This window comes from Passer domesticus, chromosome 7, assembly GCF_036417665.1.
Source record: "Passer domesticus isolate bPasDom1 chromosome 7, bPasDom1.hap1, whole genome shotgun sequence".
NCBI lineage: Eukaryota > Metazoa > Chordata > Aves > Passeriformes > Passeridae > Passer > Passer domesticus.
The window spans coordinates 48,036,823-48,057,809 of record NC_087480.1 but is presented as its reverse complement, the minus strand read 5'-3'; the positions used below and the strand labels follow the sequence as shown (position 1 = coordinate 48,057,809).

General features: G+C 36.1%; 1 protein-coding gene across 24 annotated transcripts in view; it reads right to left on the bottom strand.

The window, feature by feature from the left end:
• Positions 1-20,987, bottom strand: part of COL24A1 (collagen type XXIV alpha 1 chain) — a 171,784-nt gene that overhangs the window by 148,639 nt on the left and 2,158 nt on the right. For 8 of the 24 annotated variants that reach the window (XR_010366410.1, XR_010366411.1, XR_010366412.1 and 5 more), the window contains exons 1-15: positions 15,908-16,042; positions 15,240-15,356; positions 13,812-13,961; positions 13,423-13,485; positions 13,121-13,192; positions 11,255-11,371; positions 8,290-8,475; positions 6,882-6,991; positions 5,276-5,411; positions 4,615-4,725; positions 3,339-3,443; positions 2,497-2,643; positions 1,888-1,944; positions 714-799; positions 467-629 (exon numbers count right to left, since the gene is read on the bottom strand). Coding sequence is in view for 21 of the 24 variants with exons in the window: in XM_064428374.1 (XP_064284444.1) it covers positions 467-629; positions 714-799; positions 1,888-1,944; positions 2,497-2,643; positions 3,339-3,443; positions 4,615-4,725; positions 5,276-5,411; positions 6,882-6,991; positions 8,290-8,475; positions 11,255-11,371; positions 13,121-13,192; positions 13,423-13,485; positions 13,812-13,961; positions 15,240-15,344 (1,608 nt within the window). In the remaining 3 variants the exon portion in view is untranslated. The other 16 variants (XM_064428379.1, XM_064428382.1, XM_064428381.1 and 13 more) reach the window with 13 other exon arrangements.

The following is a 20,987-nucleotide window of genomic DNA, read 5'->3' as shown; positions in this document are numbered from 1 at the left end:
ATCTCTTAACATTAACAGCTCTATTTCCTATTATTTAATCAATTATTTAATTTATTTCCCATGCCCAGGGCTTAAACAAACCTGAGAAATATTCTGGCTAAATTTGAAAGGTGTTTCAATTTGGAAAAAAAAAAAAAGTAATACAGTGGGAGAGGAACACATTTTAGCTCAGTTTTCTCAAAACCAAAAAAATATCCTCAGCAGTGAAAAAAATCAGATTGTTATTTCTACATTTTTAATCTGAAATTACAACTTCATACATTTTTTCTTATTAAACTAATAAAATTCACTACAATCTAAATTCGTACATTTTCCCTTGAATTTGATTAACTGTTTGCATAATTTCTACAAATTTCTACAACTGCAAAATAGTCTCGTCCCATAATTTTTTCTCAAGCTATTTTTAATGCTGTTTTTAAATAGAAAGTAGCAAACAAGATTGAGAGATGTATTAAATCACCAATACCATTTTTCTCCCTTCTTCCAAAGCAGATTCAAGTTGTCTGGTCAATGCATTATATTCTGCAATTTTCTCTTCAAGCTGCAATTTGCTGCTCTGAAGACTCTCATCTTCTTTCCTGACCTGGTAAGCAAGTTCTTCATTCTGATATTCCACCTGTTCTAATTGCCTTTATGCAAAACAGATCAGTGCATTATAATTCTCAATAGCAGAAAAGTGTAGGAATTAATTTTAATCAGATTCTTCAAGTTACCTTTGAAGATCTTCATACTTCTTCTGAATGTTACAGATCTCTCCGTCTAAGCAAAGATTGCCCACAGAAGTTACACTATGGTTGTCCTGTGAAAATGACAATTTGTTTCTAGTTGAAGAGACCTGTATACAGGATCTTACTGGAGAAAAGTCTCTCCATTAAAATCCAAAAAGAAATGTCATTTCAGATAAATGCTATGTTCATTTGGACAAACGCTATACTATAATCAAGTAAACATTATCTTGTACTATTGTACCTTGTATAATCATGTTAAATTAGTAAAATACAGCTAAAGTTGGAGACTAAAGTTTTGTCTTTCAGACTTTTCAGACTTAAGGCTGAAAACCTGCTATGCAACAAAGTCTTCTCCTGCCCATCATCCACAGTGCTAAACTTTTACATGTTTTCTTTCAAATCTCAGTAGCAACGAGATTATTGCTCCTTCTTCCACCCATCAACAGCATGTTGGCAGTAAACAGGCACATCAGCAGCCTGTGGGTGCCAGCATTTAAGGGGTGACCACCACCATTCTTTGGACTACCTCAAGCAGTCCCATCCAGAAATTTGAGCCCATTTGACTGTGTTTATCAGAATTACAGACTGTTCAGGTAGCAGCAGACTGGTGGTAGCAGAAATTAGTCCAGCTGAACCCAGGAGAGGTTTTCTGCAGAGGGAGCAATTGCTCCAAAAGGAATTTTCCAAAATTCTGGTCATAGAGTCAAGGGTAAAGTACATCAATCACAAAGACTTAATGCTGAAATTTAACTACTGTTCCACCAGACTAGTGCTTATATTCCCAATTATTTTGCTATACTTAAGAGGTTTTTCTGCACTTTTCCAAGTAAACACGTAGTTAGATTAAAACAACATACATCATTTTATATGATGTATAAATTTTGCACCTCCAAATTAATTATTGCTTAAGTACTTTAAAATTTAGGAATTGATAAACATTCCTGGAAGAATCAAAAATCAAGAGCAATGTTTTATATCAAGTCTATAGGACCACAGAGATTCACAGTACTTCACCTGTAGTTTTCCTACTGACACAGCAGGGTGATTAGGCCCCTTTCCCACCCCACTAACTTAAAAACCTTTGGCATTTGTGCTCTTCTGACTTAAAAGGACATTAAAATAAAGACAAAAAACAATAACAAAAAAACCCCAAACCTACCCTGCCATAGAAATTGATGTCAGAGAAAAAAAGAGTCCAGGAAAATTCATTTTGAGGCTTTAGAGAAAAGACAAGCATTAGTGTTAAATACAGCTAAAAATGCAATTATCCTATTAAAGCATATTTTAAAAGTACTTACTCAACTAAAACATTTTAAAATATTATACATAATCAAGAATATAATTTATCTGATTAAATATTGTATGGTTTATAAATTTGCCATTAAAACCAAAACTAATGTATAATAAAATTATTTTACTAGATACAAAAAACATCTAGACTTGCATTTATTTCCAAGGAAGAATTCTGCAACACATCTCAGGACATATGTATTCAAAAAGATCAAGAATATACTCATTCTAAAATTTACAAGTCTTGCCACATAATGAATTCACATAAATACCATTGGCAGAAGTTTTATTTGCATTATCCAATTTCCACAGAAATTGATTTATGATTTATGAAGATGTCCACCGAAATTTTGATTAATGAAGAAAATAACAAAGGAAACCTCACCACTGTCACACACACCAATAGTAAAGTGCCCCAGTGATTTTTTTTCCACATAATTTTCTCATTTATCTTTAGAAATCAGCATGTTCTAACCACCTGAAGCTCCAGCTCCCTGAGGGTTTTGCATTTCTGCACACGGATCCTTTCCCAAGCCAGAAGCTTTTGCTGGTTCTCCTCAGCTGCTTTCAGCAAGTCACAAACATGTTCTAACTCCTTTAACTCAGCCTCCGTTTTGTGCCTCACCTACATCACAGGAGAAAAATGTAAATGTAAAACCATAAATTAATTGTAATACTTAATGGATTTTCATGTAGGTAATAAAGACAAAATTCTGTAGAAATTACATATCATCTATTTTATAAAATACTGACAAAGAGACAAGTTCTTTTCTGATGCTTAAGAATGTGCTGTCTTCCAGTGTTCAGCTCCATCTGCTGAAAAATTTATAACTCATCTCTGTATGGAGTCTCAATCTTAACTTAGTTAAAAAAAAAAGAACTTACAATAGGTTTGCTTCCATATACAACTTTCACAACCGTTCTGTCAAAAAGATATTTGAAAATCACCAACAATAAAATCACACTTTTGAAAGTGATAAAGGAATTCTGGAATTCTAAAATAGTACACAAACTACTTAGTAATTGCACTAGGAATCATTGCTCAATTGTTTGCAATTGTGTAGTATCCAAAAAGCACCAGCTTTAGACAGCAGTCAGTAAAACTCTCAGAAATTTAAAACCAAGAGACGGTACCTTGTGACTTCTAACAATATGACAGAAATATAGAAAAGATCTGTGTCCTACAGAATTGTTTATTAAGAAGAATAAAGTATAAAAATATAAATAAAGAATATTTTTATATTAATAAAGAATGTTTATTCTTTATTAATATAAAAATATTAATAAAGAATAAACATTCTTTATTACTGCAAAACTTACCTTATCTGCTTCTAAGAATTTGTTTTCTGTTATTTTTCTGTTTTCATTTAAGACTGTTTTATATCTGGATTTCAATTCTTTCACAGCAATTTGTCTTTTTTGTACCTAGGACAACATACATTTTTCACATACATTTGCAAGGTCCTTCATTTAAATATAGAAAAAATAGCATCATTAGTATGAAGCATAAAGGAAAACCTCTGACTTCTAAATAGTATCTCAAAATTTGTCATTATTTTCATTATCCTACTCGTCACAGCAAGTACAAAAGGGTTACCAGGTAAAGAGCACTGTCATATCAGCAGTGTGTTATCAGCAATGGAGAATGAGCTACAGTTGTGCTATAGAAGCAGCCAGTGTGACTCACACCTCTCTCCCCACATAACAACTGTCACTGACACTTCCCATCTGGAGTCACTACAGCCCTGAGCTAGGGAATTTCACTCCACTCACTGCTTAAGGCTGGCTGTTAACTGGAACTACATCTACCATCTTAAAGCTGGCAGCAACTTTAGTTGTGATGATGCATTCCAAAGACAAGGCTCTCTGGCTCTACTCTAGGTTTTGTATCATGTCTTTCTTTTCTCTTGTCAGTGATAAATCAGTAAGTGAAAAATGTCAGTGAAACTGTGTCTATACTATAGCATAAATAGATACATATTTGAATCAATGTTCTAAAACTTCTGTGTGAATAAAGCCAAATACAAAAAATTAATTTATAAAAGGCCCATTATGAGTTTGGTTTATATGTTTCATTGGTATTTCTATGTTGATTTATCCACTGAAATAAAAGAACTCACATAACCCTATACTCATAACCCTAATATATATTTCTTCAATGAAGTTGGATTTCTTGAACTTACTTGAATACTGATACACTCTTTGGAATATGAAGATAAAATATGGCCAAGTAGAGGTAAAATATCATCAGTATATCCACTGAAGACACCAGACTCAAACTTTTTAAATATCTGGTTTACTGGGTCACTAACCTGCTTTTTAGAAAGCCAATCTTGTCAAAGCAATCTTGTCTTGTTGGCTTCAAGTGGGCTTCACACAATTCAGTACAGACAATGTGTACTTGTCACTGTGTGGAGACTATTCTTCCCCATGGTCTGTAATAGCAATTTCTTCTTTCATACTCAATATTACAAAAATATTACAATCCCCATGACAACAAAATGGATTTATTACAAACAAAACCTTTACCGTTTCCTTAAAATGGCTTACAAATTTTAAAAAAACATACTTGAAGATTTCAAACATGGTAAGTCACCTCATTTTTATGCTGTTCTACAAGGTTTTCCTGCAGCTTTGCTTTTTCTTGCAGATGAAGCAACTCATATTCAACAGCCACTGTACTTTTCTCCAGTGCAGCAAGGGAAGCCTTGATCAAAAATAGAAAATATAAAAAGTTAAGGGTGTTACTAAAATAATGCATTCTACAATATGATATTACCAGCAAGTGACCTGCTGGCACTAGGAAGAGTGATGTAAGTATTTTTCCTGTCAAACAAAAAGGATAGCCTATAGCTCATTTGTCAGCTCATGAGAACACTTATATTGGATGATAAAAACCTGCAAACTATTTCAAAATTGAAATTAATAACCGAGGTAACCAGTTCTTTAATTTGAAAGAAAGTTTAACAAACATAAAATAACAATTTCTACTTAAGCAATTGTGGAGTTATTGACAGTAAAATAAACAGCATCCTGATTAAGTAGATATATCATCAGACAACCCTGTTCCTAGCTTTGCCATAAATTTCCACTGGAAAATTCAGCATCTCATTTGTCCTTACTATTACAAACGGATGACAAACCTTATTCTGCAGGTTTGGAGTCTCTAGACAGAAGGTCCAAGGAGAATTAATGTGGTTACTTCATTAATGTATGAGAAATATAGAGCCATTCAACAGAGTGATTTATAATCTCACCTTTAATTTTTTGTTTTCAAGGTAAATCTTTTCATTTTCAGAGTTAACGGCATTTAGCTTTTCAAGAATTTCCTCTTCTGAGCTTCTTCTCCATTCCTCCCTTCTTTCCACATTTTCCATCAGGCCTCTGATCTGACTGGTAAGACAGGCAAGTTCTTTATAATACACAATGCTTCCAAAACTCTCAGTATGAAAATTAAATTGAACCTTAACACATTCTACTTCATTGTGTATATATATATATATATGTGTGTGTGTGTGTGTGTGTGTATATATATATATATATAAAATACGGAGGAATGCATTTATGCATCCAAATCTACGTATATTCTGAAATAAACTCTCTGAAAGAGAAGAGTTTCTACTCTTTCTCTCCCAAGGAATGTGTCTTAGCTCAATTAGAGAACACCAAATGATACTTCCAAGAGAACTTTGTACATGCACACTGTACAAAATGTAATTATATTGAATTTATAGGGTATATCACATAATGTCCTACTAAGAACAGTCCTTAGCTACTTTAGGAATGTTGCTTTCCATTATTAAAAGCAGCAGATTATGCTATGCCTCATTTTTTGGGGTTTTTTTTGGTTAATGAAGTTCACAACATTTGTTTTGCTGTTGACAAACAAGTCTTGTTAGAATGGCACATTTCAAACAAAGACTTGTATTTTCAGCTGAAATGAAAATAGCAAAACCCAGATGGAAGCAGAATGAGTATTTGTTGTTTCTCAGATGCCCTCCTATATACACTGGACCAACAACGGGCTAGACAGATTTCTGGACTGATGTCATCCATCTGCTCTCTGGTTAAATTTTAAAATCTACTGCAAGTATTTTCAGAAATGCCAGATTTTCTGGGGCAAAACCAAAATATTTAAGTAATTTTAATGTGAGCTGTTAAATACTTGAGCATGAAGCAAGTTCTTTGTGAAATAAACATTTCCTCAGACCTGGAATAAAGACATATAACAGTTTATTTTGCTGGTTTAAATCATAGTCCATATTTCTAAAAACAGAAATGTTAAAAGGATATTTGTCACTGCCTGCCCAAAAAATAACATATCCTTCAGGTACATTAAGATTCGACTGTGTAGTTTGGATAATTTTATTCTGCTTTTCCTTCCATGAGTGAACTGTTCCAATGGCATCTAAGAGGAACCCTTCTCTATCCTCTACTGAGGTTAGTGGACATTAGTGGAACTGTAATAATTTGGCCATCACTAGGACCTAGAAGACAAAGAACCGTCTTCTATTCTGTAAACACAAAGGTTAACACTCAAGCTGTTGAATCAGTTATTAATCAGTGGTTATGTGGAGGCCGCATAGAAGCTGCCAGCAAGTTCAGGCTGATCAGAAGTATGCAGGAAAAAGAATATGTTCCTTACTGGTAAAGAGGAATAAAGCTTCAAAAGAAGTGAAATTCAACAGAGAGGAGGTTAAAGATCTTAAATTTATTCTTATTTCCAACTTCTAAATTCTGCTCAGAATTTTAAAATAATAATAAACTCATTTACATTGTCAACACCAAGTATTGCACTACTAAATATCAATATCCTGTGACCACAGAAATAAATAAACAAAAAAGACCAACGGTCCAACTTACTTCTCAAGATCTTCTATTTGAACTTCTAACATTGTCTTTTCTTCAACTATTCTATCGTGCTGGTTTTTCCAGACATCAGAGGCTGACAGTATCTTACCCAGTTTGACTTCCTAGAGAATGCAGAAATTATAAATTATGTAATGAAAGAATGCCACTGAAGAATGCCATTTAATTCTAAAAATTTGTAGATAATAGAGGTATTTAATATAAGATGGTTTTATTAGATCTCCCTTGTACAAATCAATATAAATTTTCTCTCCTCTCAAAAGAAAATCAACAAAATTACCCATATTTTTTAAAAATCGAAGTCTAACTATAGACTTACTTTCAAGGCAGAGACATAGTTAAACCATGGTACTGTATACCAACTGTAGAATACAATACTTCAAAATTTAAGATGACAATCTTTTCTTACCAAAAAAAAATTGTCTTCAACACATCTCTACTACATATAAATTACATCAATTAATAAATGAATAAAATTGTGCCAAAATATTTTAAGAATAAAAAATGCTAGCTAGATAAGAAATGAAACATTAGGTAAAATCCCTTAAATTAATATAGATAATTAACCAATACAGGCTATCTTGAAAATACACCAGGATTTCAATGAGGAATGAAACAAGTGTGACTACAAAACATCCGAACTTCAGGAGGTATTTGCTGTCCCTCTGTACTGCTAATTTTAGTTAAAGATTCACTACTGTCTTCTCACAAAGATCCAAGAATACAAAAACCATTATTAATCATCTCCTGGTACACTAAGTGGAAAAATATACTTTAATACTGACATATCCAAAATAATTATAACATATCTAGGAGTATGAAAACATATTCTTAGGAAATCCAAATAGGACAATAAGCACAGTTCTGATGCAGCTGGCCTTTTTGAACAGTTACAAACTATTGATAAGCAAAGCAAGGAACAAGTTGGATTTGGATTTTGAAAAGGTTCAGAGTAAGCAGCTTGGAAACTAGAAGCTAAGTAACCACATGAGACATCACACATTAATAAATAAAGAAAAGTAACACTTCAAACCTCAGTCATGGACTCTCAGTTAGTACACTGTATTTCTGAGTGAGTCAGTGCTTATCCATAGAGGACTAATAAGAAGAGCAGGAGAGGTTTAACCAAAAGCTGATGTCACTACTCTTACTTCCTTCAGCTTAAAATGTTCAACCTCTTGACTTAAGACAACCACTAAATTTTAACAGAACAAAAGCAGCTAACAGTAATAGCTTTCAGGACATCTATAGCAACCTTCTCCTTAACAAATGAGCAATAAAACAAAAGACATACTAGCACAGCAGGATCAAACAAAATTTCCTATTTTCCACAGGTGAAAGTCTTTCAGATGTTCAATTTCAAACAATACAACACAGCATTGCTCACAGCATAGTCACTCACATGTTCTTTTATTTTAGAGGTTATGTCTTTCACAGCTTCTTCTAAGCTCTGAGCTCTTCGTTTCTGGGACCTTATTGCTTTTTCCAGAGCTATCTTCTTTTGCTCACTTGTCTCCTTTAAGGCTAACTTCTGGCACTTGTATTCACCAATTTGATGTTTCCACTCTGCTATTTTATTTTGTAGAGTCTGCAGCATAATTAAAATCAACTCTTCAAATTCCAAGTCTTACAGATAATTTTGTGCTATAAAATAATTAGGAAGAGCTGTTACATTTATAACATCTGTTTCCATATAATCTTGGTATCTCAAACCTTGTGGTTGATACAAGGAGCTAGCTAAGTACAACAGTCGACAAGAAAAGCACAGAAAGTAATTACAAAGATGAAGAGGCTGAGAAGGTGCAGGAGAAGGCAAGAGTAGGGGGAAGACAGCAATCTAACCATGTCTATGTGCTCTTGCAAATGAATGCAGAATGTCCATGTACAAATGTAGGATGTTAAACCTATCTATGAGAAGGAAAATAAAATAGTGTCATCAGACTATTTCTGTAAAGAATATCACCTTAATGATGCTACCAATGATATGCACTGATGTATTAGAGTATGTGCTCTGAATCTAGTGACACACACATTACTAGGTCTGGAGATAGGCTGTATAACTGTATATGAAATTTTATTATGAAAGTTAATATCTTGGATTTGTGTTTTTTTTAAGTCAGGAAGCTAGGAAAGGTTGGGATATTTTCCAAAGTATATGTACTATGATATGGTTTGTGACTAGATGACAATAGATAACAAATTTTCTTGTAAGATCTCTGATTTTTTCTGTGCATAAAATGGCCCCACTTCATTAATGACACAGATTTGTTTAGTAAAGAAAGTATTTTTTATAAACAATGAAGCAGAAATGCATTTTAATGCATTTAATAATACTATGAAACATGTACAAAGCAGCCAAGATGGGAACTGGGCTCTATGATGGCCATTATATTATCTTTCCTATTGCTGTTTTTATTTCTGACTAGCTAGATGTTTACATCACTCTGATGAAGACTGATCCTATTCCATGCAGGAAGCTGATCTCTCTAACTTCATGACTTTCATATTTTTCATCTATATACCATATAAATATGAATGGAAAACAACTACAGACATTAAAACACTACATGATGATATTCATTAGCAACAATACCAGACTGTTTCAAGAAGAATCTCAGATCCACTTATCAAAAATGCTACTAATAGAAAATTAGTTTAATAAAGACAGGTTTAAATCCTGTTCATATCTCTTACTATTCTTCCATCAAACTCCAATAATGGAAGCAAGCCAGCAGTGTCAACTTTCTCAGTTCAGTGATAAATATCCGAATTGTGGGAATGATTAATGCATTTGTTTCCTTCTTTTTTGCCTCGGTCTGACACTACATTACTACTACTAGTTAACTACTGAATTTGTGACTGTGCCAGTCTTATTCAAGACACTCACTGACAGTTGCTATAAAATATGCATATTATGCATGAGGGGATATCTTTAAGTACAGGTCCTGATAATGGCCCCAAAACTTTTACACAATCAAAGCAAAATGTATGTGGTTTTCCAAATGAAAGAAAGATGGTCTCAGGTACTGGGATTCAACAAAAAGCAGATGCACTACTTCAAAAAAAGAAAAAGGAAATTACAAAAATATATAAAAATATATAAAAAGTGTTTTTTCTGTATAAATGCTTACAGGGCACCTAATATACAAAGATGTGACTTAAGGTGGTGGATAAACACTTTCAATAAACACAGCAAACAAAATTTCAGTCTATGTATGGATCTCAACTGTCAGTATAAGTCAACAGCTGCTATCCCCTATTATAACCACAGGAGGTCAGAATCACACTAAGAATAATTGCTTTGGGCATTAGTGGGTGAGGTAAATTCGAATTGAGAACTAATTTCATAGTTCTAAGCTTTTGCAAGCTTTTGTCTAGTTATTAACAAAATCATCTCCGTAATTTAAGATAGCAAACGACTTCAGCAATTTCTGAAAGTGAACAAACCTTTTAATTAGAGATTGAATGACAATACAGCTGCATTTCAAGTTATTTTATCTAATGAAGATGTTGTTGGAATTCTATAATTGTACTGGTAGAACAAGAAAGCAATTTTTATTTAGAAGAAAACATGAGGCATTTATGCAGACATAGACGTGATTTGAAATTGCCTTGATACAGGTTGGGTAAACATCTCAAATTATTCAATTAGCAGGGGATGTATGCTAGTAAAAAAGTTTGGAAATTAGAAATACATTGTTTTTAGCCAATGTTTTCTCATTCATGCCTGTGTTCTTGACAAGTTTCATATACTGTATTCTGAGGCCACATACAGCTCCAGCCTTTCACACATGACCTCCTCCTTGCCTCTTTCTAAAGCCAGTGACTGATTCAAACACCCAAATTTAACTTGTTCTTTTTAGAATAGAAAATAGAAATAATTTAACCTACCTTAAACAAACTGAGATTAGGCATTAGTCTTATGTGTTTCACTTTCAGCCAGTATTAAGAGACTTATCAATTTTTCACAGACAACAAGAAACAGGGTGTGGCTGTCACTTCTTTTAGAACAGGAAGTCACCATAGGGACTTGCTTATCTCTTGACCATATGGAGACTTTTTTCTAGACAGTACAGTTAAGTGAGTGCAAACACTTCTATGCATGTTTCACTTTGCTTCACCAGCACTGTAAAAGTGTGCATAAGTTGAGAAAACTAAAAAAAAAAACAACAAACCAACAAGCAACCTTGCAATTCAAATAGTGGTCAGGCAGATCTTGCAAAACATAAATGCTTATGATTTTAACTGTTTGGGATTTTTCTTTTGCCAATAATTTGATTTCAAAACAGGCCACAGCAAGGCTTTGATTTGTTTTTTGTTTTTTTCTTTCCTCCAAGAAACTGAAACACAAGTAAAAATATTTTGACCTGTATTTTCACTTTTAATTCATAATTTTCTGCTTCTTTTCTTTCAATCTGACGCTGCAGGTGAGCTTGTACTTCCTTTACTGATCCTGACAAGCGGTTCCTTTTCTGTATCTTGATCTAGGAAAGAAACAAATTTATTGGCCTATGCTGTATGATGCTCTCTGTATTTTTTTCTACTACGCTGTAGTTTCTAACTGACATTTGAATGTCCTCAAAGCCTGGAAAAGATAAAACATGCTCTACAAGTACATTCACAAGCAGTAACTTGCTACTAACTGTATTAATGTTAAACAGAAACCACCAACTTGAAACCATTTATGTATAAATTTATGTATAATATTTAATCTGAGTTTAAGTAGCAGGAATAAGGCCTGGAAGCATGAACTCAGGCTAAGGAAAGGCATCCTGCTAGCAGGATGACTAACACTAAGCTGCACTGATCAGCTGTGCTTTGACTAATTAGACCTGAACTGACCTTCATTAAATTCCAAAGACCACCATCTCCTATTAGAACTATTGATGCATTTAATTCAAACTCTAACTTTGGGGGATATGTAAAACATAAGGGAAGAGGAAATTTATGTCACCAGCACTCAGGTCAGATGATTCTATGAAATATTTTTCAACTTGATTCCTTTGGCTCATTCTAAGTCAGAAGTAATAAGGTAGGTAAGTATTGTATTATCAGTATAGACTGTAAGAGACTACAAGAATGTACCAGTGGAAGTGTTCATTATAGACACCAGTAAGAAAGGCAGATTCACTCAAGTGCTGATGAAAATGCCATGTATTAAAATTAATGTAAGAAGAAACAAGGGGATAGCATAGAAAATTATTTATCCTTTCAGATGCTAGGCACCCTAAATTGTTCAACATTAGGTAGTCTCCAGTCAGGGTATGGTATGCCACATAGATCCCATCATCACTGAGGTCTTCTGGCATTGGGGTCTTCAGAATTTTATAGGCTCTTCTGTTCAGCATTTCTGTTCTCAAGCAAAAAGATGTTTCTATGAAAATATGCTCCTTCAATTAAAAAAAAAGACAAGGACATGATAAGAACCCTCACAGGCTCCTCTATTATGACCAGCTGGTTAAGTTTATTGAGCAGCCAAGGGATATGTTCATTTGGTTAAGCAAAAAAAAAACAAAAAAAAAACAAAAAACCAAAAACAAAAACAAACACCTCTTAAAGAAAACCGTGGCTCTTAAAAACCTGCAAGGAGTTACAAATATCAAAGTACACTGCTGTCCCCTGAAAGGTTTAACTGAGCCCATGCTGTCCCTCACTAATGCTGAACCATGCTGCATGGCACACACACAAAGTGCCCTGGAGGTATTCAATCTGTAACACATTGCCAAACTACCAGTAAAATAACTTTCAAACTTTTACAGTCCCCTCTTATACAGGACAATTCTTCCCTTTCAGTGCTGGTTTTTGCACTGAGCCCCTTCTTTTTGGTGTAAAGAATGAATGAGCTCTTGCCAGACTTGTCAGCCTCAAATGGTATTAGCTCTGTTGCCTGTACCACCTTTCCTAAAAGAGCCATGGAAACCAACTGTGAACAGTATCTGTTTAGCTTACTCCCTATTATTCCTTATAAGTACTTTTTCCCCAGAATATTGCAAATCAGTAAATGAGAAGTCGAAAGCTACCTTAGGATATTAGTGTTAAGAATAACTGTAACCTTAGTTGATTTGAATACAGTTTTGATGGTTTTAAGATAATTCTGTAGGAAATACCTTTCATGATCTTACTTTTTTCACAGGTCTTTGAAATAATTCTTTTACTTAAAATTTATATTTTTTTAAATTGGGAATCTAGTATGTTGGAACAAAATATTCATTCTAATGGAACTGGTCACTCACTTTTTCACACTGGAGCATGGATGAAAGTTCTTTAATCTGTTTCTCCCTTTCAAGTATTTTTTTCCTGAGATTCTTCATGGGAAAAAAACAACAAAGAAATTATTTTAATGTCTGTATACAACTAAGCGTCAGAAATGCACAGTGATGAACATTTCAGATGTAAAACTAAGATCCCATTTTGTGATGGTAAATCACAAATACTCCCACTTTGCCACTCTTACTGGAAATTTTATGACTTTCTAAGGTAGCCAATTTCAGGTATTCAGCATAGAACCGAGAGAATCAAATTTTAATTTACTTACAGTATTCTGAATTTCACTTTCACTTAGCTCCTGCATCCAAGTGTCAATGCTTTTACTGTTTAACTGCAACACAGGAAACATTAAAAATTTCTTCTGATTTGAACCGATTTTGTATTTTTCAATGGTTTTAAATTGGTTACACATATTTTGCTATATTTTTAAAGCTGGTACATATGACTAGAAAAGCTCACACACTCACAAACTACTTGGTGGCTAAAAACTAAAGATTTTAAGCTCTAAGAACTTTCTTAGTGCACAGGACATAACAAAAAAATCTTCCCACAATGTGTCTAATAAAGAAGATTATATGACTACATGTTTCTTTCAGACTAGTGTAAGAAATGCACATTTCCATTGATTCTGTGTTTATGCCTTATATGTTTTCTTACTTGGTGTCCTAAACTGTCAGATTCTTTGCTCAGATCAGTAAAATACTTCCCGTCTTGGATGGCTGTTGTAGTTCTGTGACAATCCTTTTTATCTGGCTGAATCTGTGAACAGAGTTTTCCTGTTTCTTCAGGTGGTACACATGTTTTTCCCTGAAATAGCATTCATAATTATGTAACATTTCATTTCACTCACAGTTAGGTCACTGATATTGCTAATTCAAGGATATCAACATAAAACAAGTCAGCTCCTCCAGAGAATCCTTTAAGAGAAAGTTTAAAGATCAAAGAATCATTTAGGACTTTCAACAAGGATAAAAGCCTGACATACCACAGGATGCACTCTCAGACAGTTTGCTCACAGAACACAGCTAATCCACAAGGCAAAGGCAGACTACCTCCAGTAAAGGTGAAGGCCAAGACCTGATCAGATTCCAATGTTGCTGTTTTTCACAATAGACTTCTTCCAGTTTGGAGCAGCAATGGCTCTCCTCTTTTCCCAATTTGGAAAAGCTTTTCACCAGGCCCGGCTTCTCAAGAAAATGATACTACCCATGCCATGGGAAGTCCAGAGCCATATCAGACCTAAATGAATCCCATTCCCCCCACTTCCTTATCAGGTACCAGCAACCTGTCATCACCCTCACCTCTTCTCCAAACACCTCTCTCCTGCCTCTACCCCAGCACTCCAGAATGACTGATGCCTTCACCAAGCACAAAGTTATCTGTTTACTTCACTCAGTGTTCCACTGACTACTCATTCTTTTTTTCAGAAGCAGATTGTGTTGCCTTCTCCACCCACCAGGACCCATTTCTCCTGTGCTCAGCCTGCATCAGGCGTATCTCCATCAAAAGGATTTGTCAGAGTAAGAGTTTCAGTCCTTATATCCATATTGCCTTTCATATAATTGAGAAAATGAGTAAGAAATTCGGGAAGTTCCCATCTTAAATAATCACTTCCTCACAGAATCAGAATGCAGATTGCTCTGTTTCCAATTGTTGTCTGACAGCAAATAAGTACAATCAAACATCTAAGGTTTTTTATTTTACATGTGTGTATGTGTGTGTCTTGTTTTATTACAGGATTAGATTCCTGGCAGACCTCAACTTGTGTAATGTAATGCAACTCTTGTAGCTTTTTCCTGGATATACAACCAAAACCAAGTTCTTGAATTTAATTACTTCCAGTGAAAACAGCACCATGGAAGATTAAATATCATGCTTGATTTATCATAGCAAATCAATGTAAGCAGAAAAGAACAAAGAAGAATTTTTGCCATAGTTTCTGTTGCCATGTCCAGCACTGTCATTTAGCCAGTTTTTGAAATATCACCTACTTCACGTCCATAACTAGGAAGTATATTTTTAACCTTGTTAACAAAACAAATACAATTTAAAATATCAAGCCCAACAGGAACAGAAAGAACTTGCCTCAACATTGTGAAGAACAAACTTTTCCTGAAGATCAAAGTCCAAGGAAGGAGCCATACAGTCATGTACAGGTAAACATAATGATGCTTGTGATAATGACGACATTTTGATTTAATGCTGTATAACAAGACAATATATGTTAACATATATTAGAGTTCCACGAATCAGTAACTGAAATATTACTGGCATGCCAGGTTGATCCCGCTACAGTGGGACTGCTGGACTGGACCAAGTAAATCTCAGTCCCAGCAGAGATGTAACACAGCTAATGCACCTGAAATCTTCCACAAGAATTCCCAATTGGCAATTGCTCAGCACTGAATTCACAAGCAAGGTGTGCAGAAAGCAAATCCTTCCACAGCAGAAAACGGAATGCACTCGAAGGACAAAGTAAAGCTCACAACTGCTATTTCCCACTTCCACGCTCCCCAGCACCGAGGGGAGGTTCAGGGGCACAGGCCCGGGCCCGCTCGGGCTCTCACCTCACCAAAGGCTCCCGCCCCTGGTGTCCAAAGAACCGGCACCCCAGCACCGCTCCTACGGGGCAGTGTCCCCTCAGCACCCGTCCTGTGCAGCACTGTCCCCTCAGCACCTGTCCTGTGCAGCACTGTCCCCTCAGCAGGCCGCAGTGGGGCAGTGCCGCTCAGCACTCCTCCCGCAGCTCCCACCTGCGCCCGCCGCTCCTCGCCGCCACGAGCCGTTGCCGGAGCAACGCGCCGTTGCCATTGCCGGTGCCATTGCCGGTGCCGGTGCCATTGCCGGTGCCATTGCCGGTGCCATTGCCAGTGCCATTGCGGGTGCCCTCCCGGGCCGGCCGTGCCCGTCGCTCCCGCGAGCACCCGCTGCGGGCCGCATGGGCCCTCACCCGGAGAAGAGGGGCGCGCGGGTGGGCGCGAAGGTGCCTCAGGAAGCGGCTGTGCCCTTACTCGGCTGGGACGTGCCCCGCGCACCCAGGAGATTACTGTCAGCGGGACAAGAAACCTGGAGACCTCTGGGGAACTTTAGATCCTCCAGATGATTGCTTTCTGGGTGTTTCCATTAATTTTTTTTTTTTTTTTTCTAAGGTTAAACACAAAGTATTCATATAACCTGACTGTATGTGACGCTGTTTTGGCAATACATTGTCAAACACTGTAGAGAAGCCACATATTTTTAGATAACCACATTCAGATGAGGTGGCAACTCATAAAATATCTGAGACACTGCAATAGATGTGTGGAAAGATCACTTGCAAATCATAAATTGTGCAAAACTGAGTGATCATGTGATACAAATATGATCATTTGTACAGGTGCAAAGGCAGACATGTACATAGACACATATACTCATACATAATTATAATTAGTACATTTTGTTAAAAATTCATACTGATAGAAATATTACTTTTTAATATTCTAGGTAATAGCAGTGTCAGCAACTTATACTAAAAATAAGCTTGAGTGAAATAATCAAAACAAAAATCGAACACATCCTTTGGCATCCTTTGTAAATATGCCAGTCTGTATTTTTTTCTATTGCTGGCAAAGGAAGTTCAGAAAGCAGATACTCACTTCATATACTCTTTGGAGAATATTACTTTGCCCTGTGTGCTTGGTAATAAAAATTAAATGCTAAATTTCAACCTTTTAAATTCAAGTAGACATGAAATCACTTCATTATCCATTCTGGAGTGAATGCCCGATTGTACCTGAATTCCAAAGGAGATTTTGTCTTTGCATGTGCAAAAGGCCTAAGGCTTTGTTCTCTGTAGGACCCACAGCCTGGAATTGAGAATTCACAGTCTCTGACAGACCTTTGCTTCAGCACCACTGCTATGAGCTGTGGCTTTGGTACCCCATAGCCACCTCAGACAAAATTCCTAATTTTAGCTGCCCAGAACTTGCGGTAAGATTGGCTTATTTTAAAAAGAAAGCAACAAGTTTTTGGAACTTTCTGGTCATAGTTTATGAAATACCACAAGCACTACCCAGCAGTGAGGGCTAATTAGCATGATAATTAGCATTGCACTCTGTACCTCCTAAACAAAGAATGAATTACAAGTTTCAGTCCTCAAAACCACATTTTAATGACAGTGGCACAATCGACAGAGTAGAAAATAATTAAAGGAAATGGGACACACAGCTCCACAATGACATAATTACAGGTCTTATTAAAAGAGATGTGCTTGAGAGAAGCTTCTTTAGATACCACAGGAACTGAGTATTTGTCACAGCTCATGACTTCATCTGCTCTAAAGGTATAATTGAAGCTTTCATTTGCACATCAGAAATTCATTACTCCAGTGTGTTTCTTTGTTCATTGGTTAATTTTGGCAATAGTCTGCTACTGCAAAAGCTGCAGATTTGCTGTGACACTGTTAATATACTGTTCCTTCCCCATCCTTGTATGCACTGCTCAGTGCAGTACTGACCAGATTTGGTTTCTCCAGCAATTCTTAGGCACTTGCTGCCTCACACAGAAGTGGACATCAGGCAGAGACAGAGTACCGTGTGTTCAGATCTAAAATTTCACTTTCCCAAGCAATAATCAAAGCTGTAACTTCAGTTCATATCAAAGCCAGAATAGCTGTCATTTTAGAGTAGAAAGATTCCTTTGGAGAAAAAAGTCAGAGATGAAGCATTATTTGCTAGTACTAGTTCCCTCTGATTGCTTTTATGTCAGTGAATGCCATTTCAGTCTGAAATATCTCCTTTCATTTCCTTCTGACAAATCTTCTTATTCCATAAGGGAGTTCTGCTGCATACAAATTATTTGATAGGAACTACATTACACAATCTGAATAAATAGGTTGCAGCATTGTTCCTGTAACTACTTCCTAGAGTTATGTAAAAAAATGACATTACATAGACAATCCCTGTGATCCAGGACAACTCTTACTTCTCTGGTACACCCAGTCCTATCTGCCTAACAAGCAGAGCTGCAGTAGTCTGTGGCATGGAGGCACTGACATCTAGTGGGCTTCAGCTACATTTCCAGTTTTTCTAAATGTTCCAAAAAATCTGACCTTGATATTAATGCATATTTAAAAGTACAATCAAATATGAATAGTTGGAGGTTGAATTTATTAATTAAGTATGACTCTTACTATAGTAGCAAGAGGAAGATTTGTTTTAATTAGAAGCTCATGTTCACTGAGCTCTGTCCATAGTAAAAGCTCTGAAGAAGTCAGTTCAAGTAAAGCAGGATTGAACATTTCCCAAACACCACTGCAAAAGAGAGAAAAAATTTTGCTGTCATGCTTTCAAGTTTTTTTTCCCCCAAGTTTTTTTTTTTCTGTCGAGTCATGCTTTCTGACAAGCAGATATAAAATGACAGGGTAAGGCTTCTGATTTCCATTATTATGCTTATATGTATATATGTGTGTGTATATATGTGTATATATATGTATTTCCAAAAGCTACATGGGCTGCAGTCCCAGTTGCCAACACAACTGCCACATGCCAGCTCAAGCTAGCAAGAAAAGATGTGCTAGTTGATGTCAAAACCATAAAAACTGTTCTCAATCTGGTCTTCCAAATTCTCTTAAGATATTTTCAGCTTCCAGTTTCCTACATGGACTTCATGATGTTCCATGAAGAAGTTTAATTATTCCTATGCCACATGTGGAGAAACTGTAGAACCATGTGGTGAAACAACTTTCTCACAGTCACTATTAGGGAAGTGGTAAAGCTGCAAATATACCTCCAGTTAGTAAACTATAATTGCATAGTAAAAGGAAGAAGCCCAAAAATTTTATTTCTATTTCCACAGGGGTCATTTCCTCCAAGTATAAGATAGCCAACTTCTTCTAAGATAGACAGCTGGGGTGTGGGACTAAATTATTATCCTTCGTGCTCCAGGAAAGGACAAAGACCATGACAACAACATATGCTATACCTAGTCCAGTTCCCTGAAATATCAGGACTTTTGCCTACTGAATGTTTTGCCAGTTGCTGCATGCAATCCTAGTACAACTCCAGTTCAAGTGTTTAGGGGAAGCACAGCAACAGCTGCCACAAGGACCACTGAAAGGGTGCACTAATGTGAAAAGGAGCATGAATTGTCCCTCACATCGCTGCAGTTTCCGAGCGGAAGTGTGCTGTTGAGAACAGCTGCTTTCTGGCTCTGTCAAATCCAGTCCCCACATTTTCCATGAAAGCCTGATTGTACACAGGCCAGGCAGCTGGCATTACTGATTTTATAATCTTTGCCTAGTTATTATCAAGCTAAGCTTACAGTTGTTAATGTTGTCAAAGAATCTACAGACACACACAAACAAATGCCCTTACCTATTTTAGTACAATAAGTTTTGATTATTAAATAGAGATTCTGCTCCTTTTATTTTTATATATATTTTCAATACATCAATAAATGGTAAATCAAATTTACACACATTTATCTGGAAAATCTGGTTCCAGGATTGCTACTATTCTTCAAAGTATTAGCTGGAGTTCTGCAGGGTCGTGGCTGGTGCCGGTTGTGACTTTGCCAAAACTCTTAATTTCCCATTGCTAAACTGCATTAAATGATTACACAAATATGTTAAGTATTAATAAAAAATATATTATGTAAATATATGCTTCAGTTACATAATCATGAGTGGGAATAGAAGTGGTGTACATACACACAGTGACACAATATGTGACCCTCAGTGTATTACAGAATTAAATGGGTATGAATTCCAACAAGGGCACTACATTATTGGGATTAGATGTGCTACCAGAGTGTGTCTGCTTCCTTTACGGTGTTTTCACAGGATATAAACTGATTTATGAAGGCATTTCTGGGATTGAATTTTTCAAATCTTTGACTCCAAAGCCTTTGGCGTAAACATTACCTTCCCATACTGTCAAAAAGCAGTACTGGGATTCATTTCAGATCTAAGCTATTACTCTTTACATCAAAATATTTTAATTACACTCTAAACCTTTATATTAACATAATTTTCATTGGTTAGTTTGGGTTTTCTGTGCAAATTCTGTTTCTACTCATAGGAAGGGATGCTTCAGGGTCCATTTATATCCCACAGTAAAATATTATGAAAGGTTATTTCTTCTTTTGGGGTATGTTACAAGAAAGGCTGAAAATCAGACAGTAGGCAAAGTTACGTTGTTCACCATACTTTCTGGTACAGTGGTCACCCACCTCTTAATTCTCAGAGATTGTGCACATGGAAGGCTTTAATTTCTTTTTCAGCCTGAGACAATTCTTCAGCCTGACAATCTTATGGCTCCAGCACTTTTACAAGTGACCTTCCCCAGACTTCGAGCTACTGTTTGATGCTGTTCCTCCAGCACAGCTCCCCAGCCCTTGCAACTGATTTTCTCAGAAGGCATTGATGTATATCTCTACACACTGTGCATGCTTTGAATTCACCTTCAGCACTCCCTATGTCAGTATCTGGCTTGTAACTAAGCCTCTGTGCTAAGGTATGGCTTTCCATACCTGGGCCAGATATATCACTTTATCCCAAACCCAAATCCTGACAGTGCTTTTGGGTCTGAAGAGTACTTGTAGAGAGGGACCTGATTTCCTACTAGAACCAGCTATTGAAGCTTCCAATAAGAACTAGGCAGACAGCCTCTATGTGGTAATTTCTCAAAATGGCAACAGCAATCTCCAAAATAAGGCTGTTAACACCTTCTAGAATGCCAAAAAAATTTCCAGAGTTTGTCCTGAACAGTACATAACAGGCCTACAACACACAAAGAAAGAGAATGACAAGGAAGGGAGAAACACAGTAGTGTTTAAGAATAGTAGAATACTGCA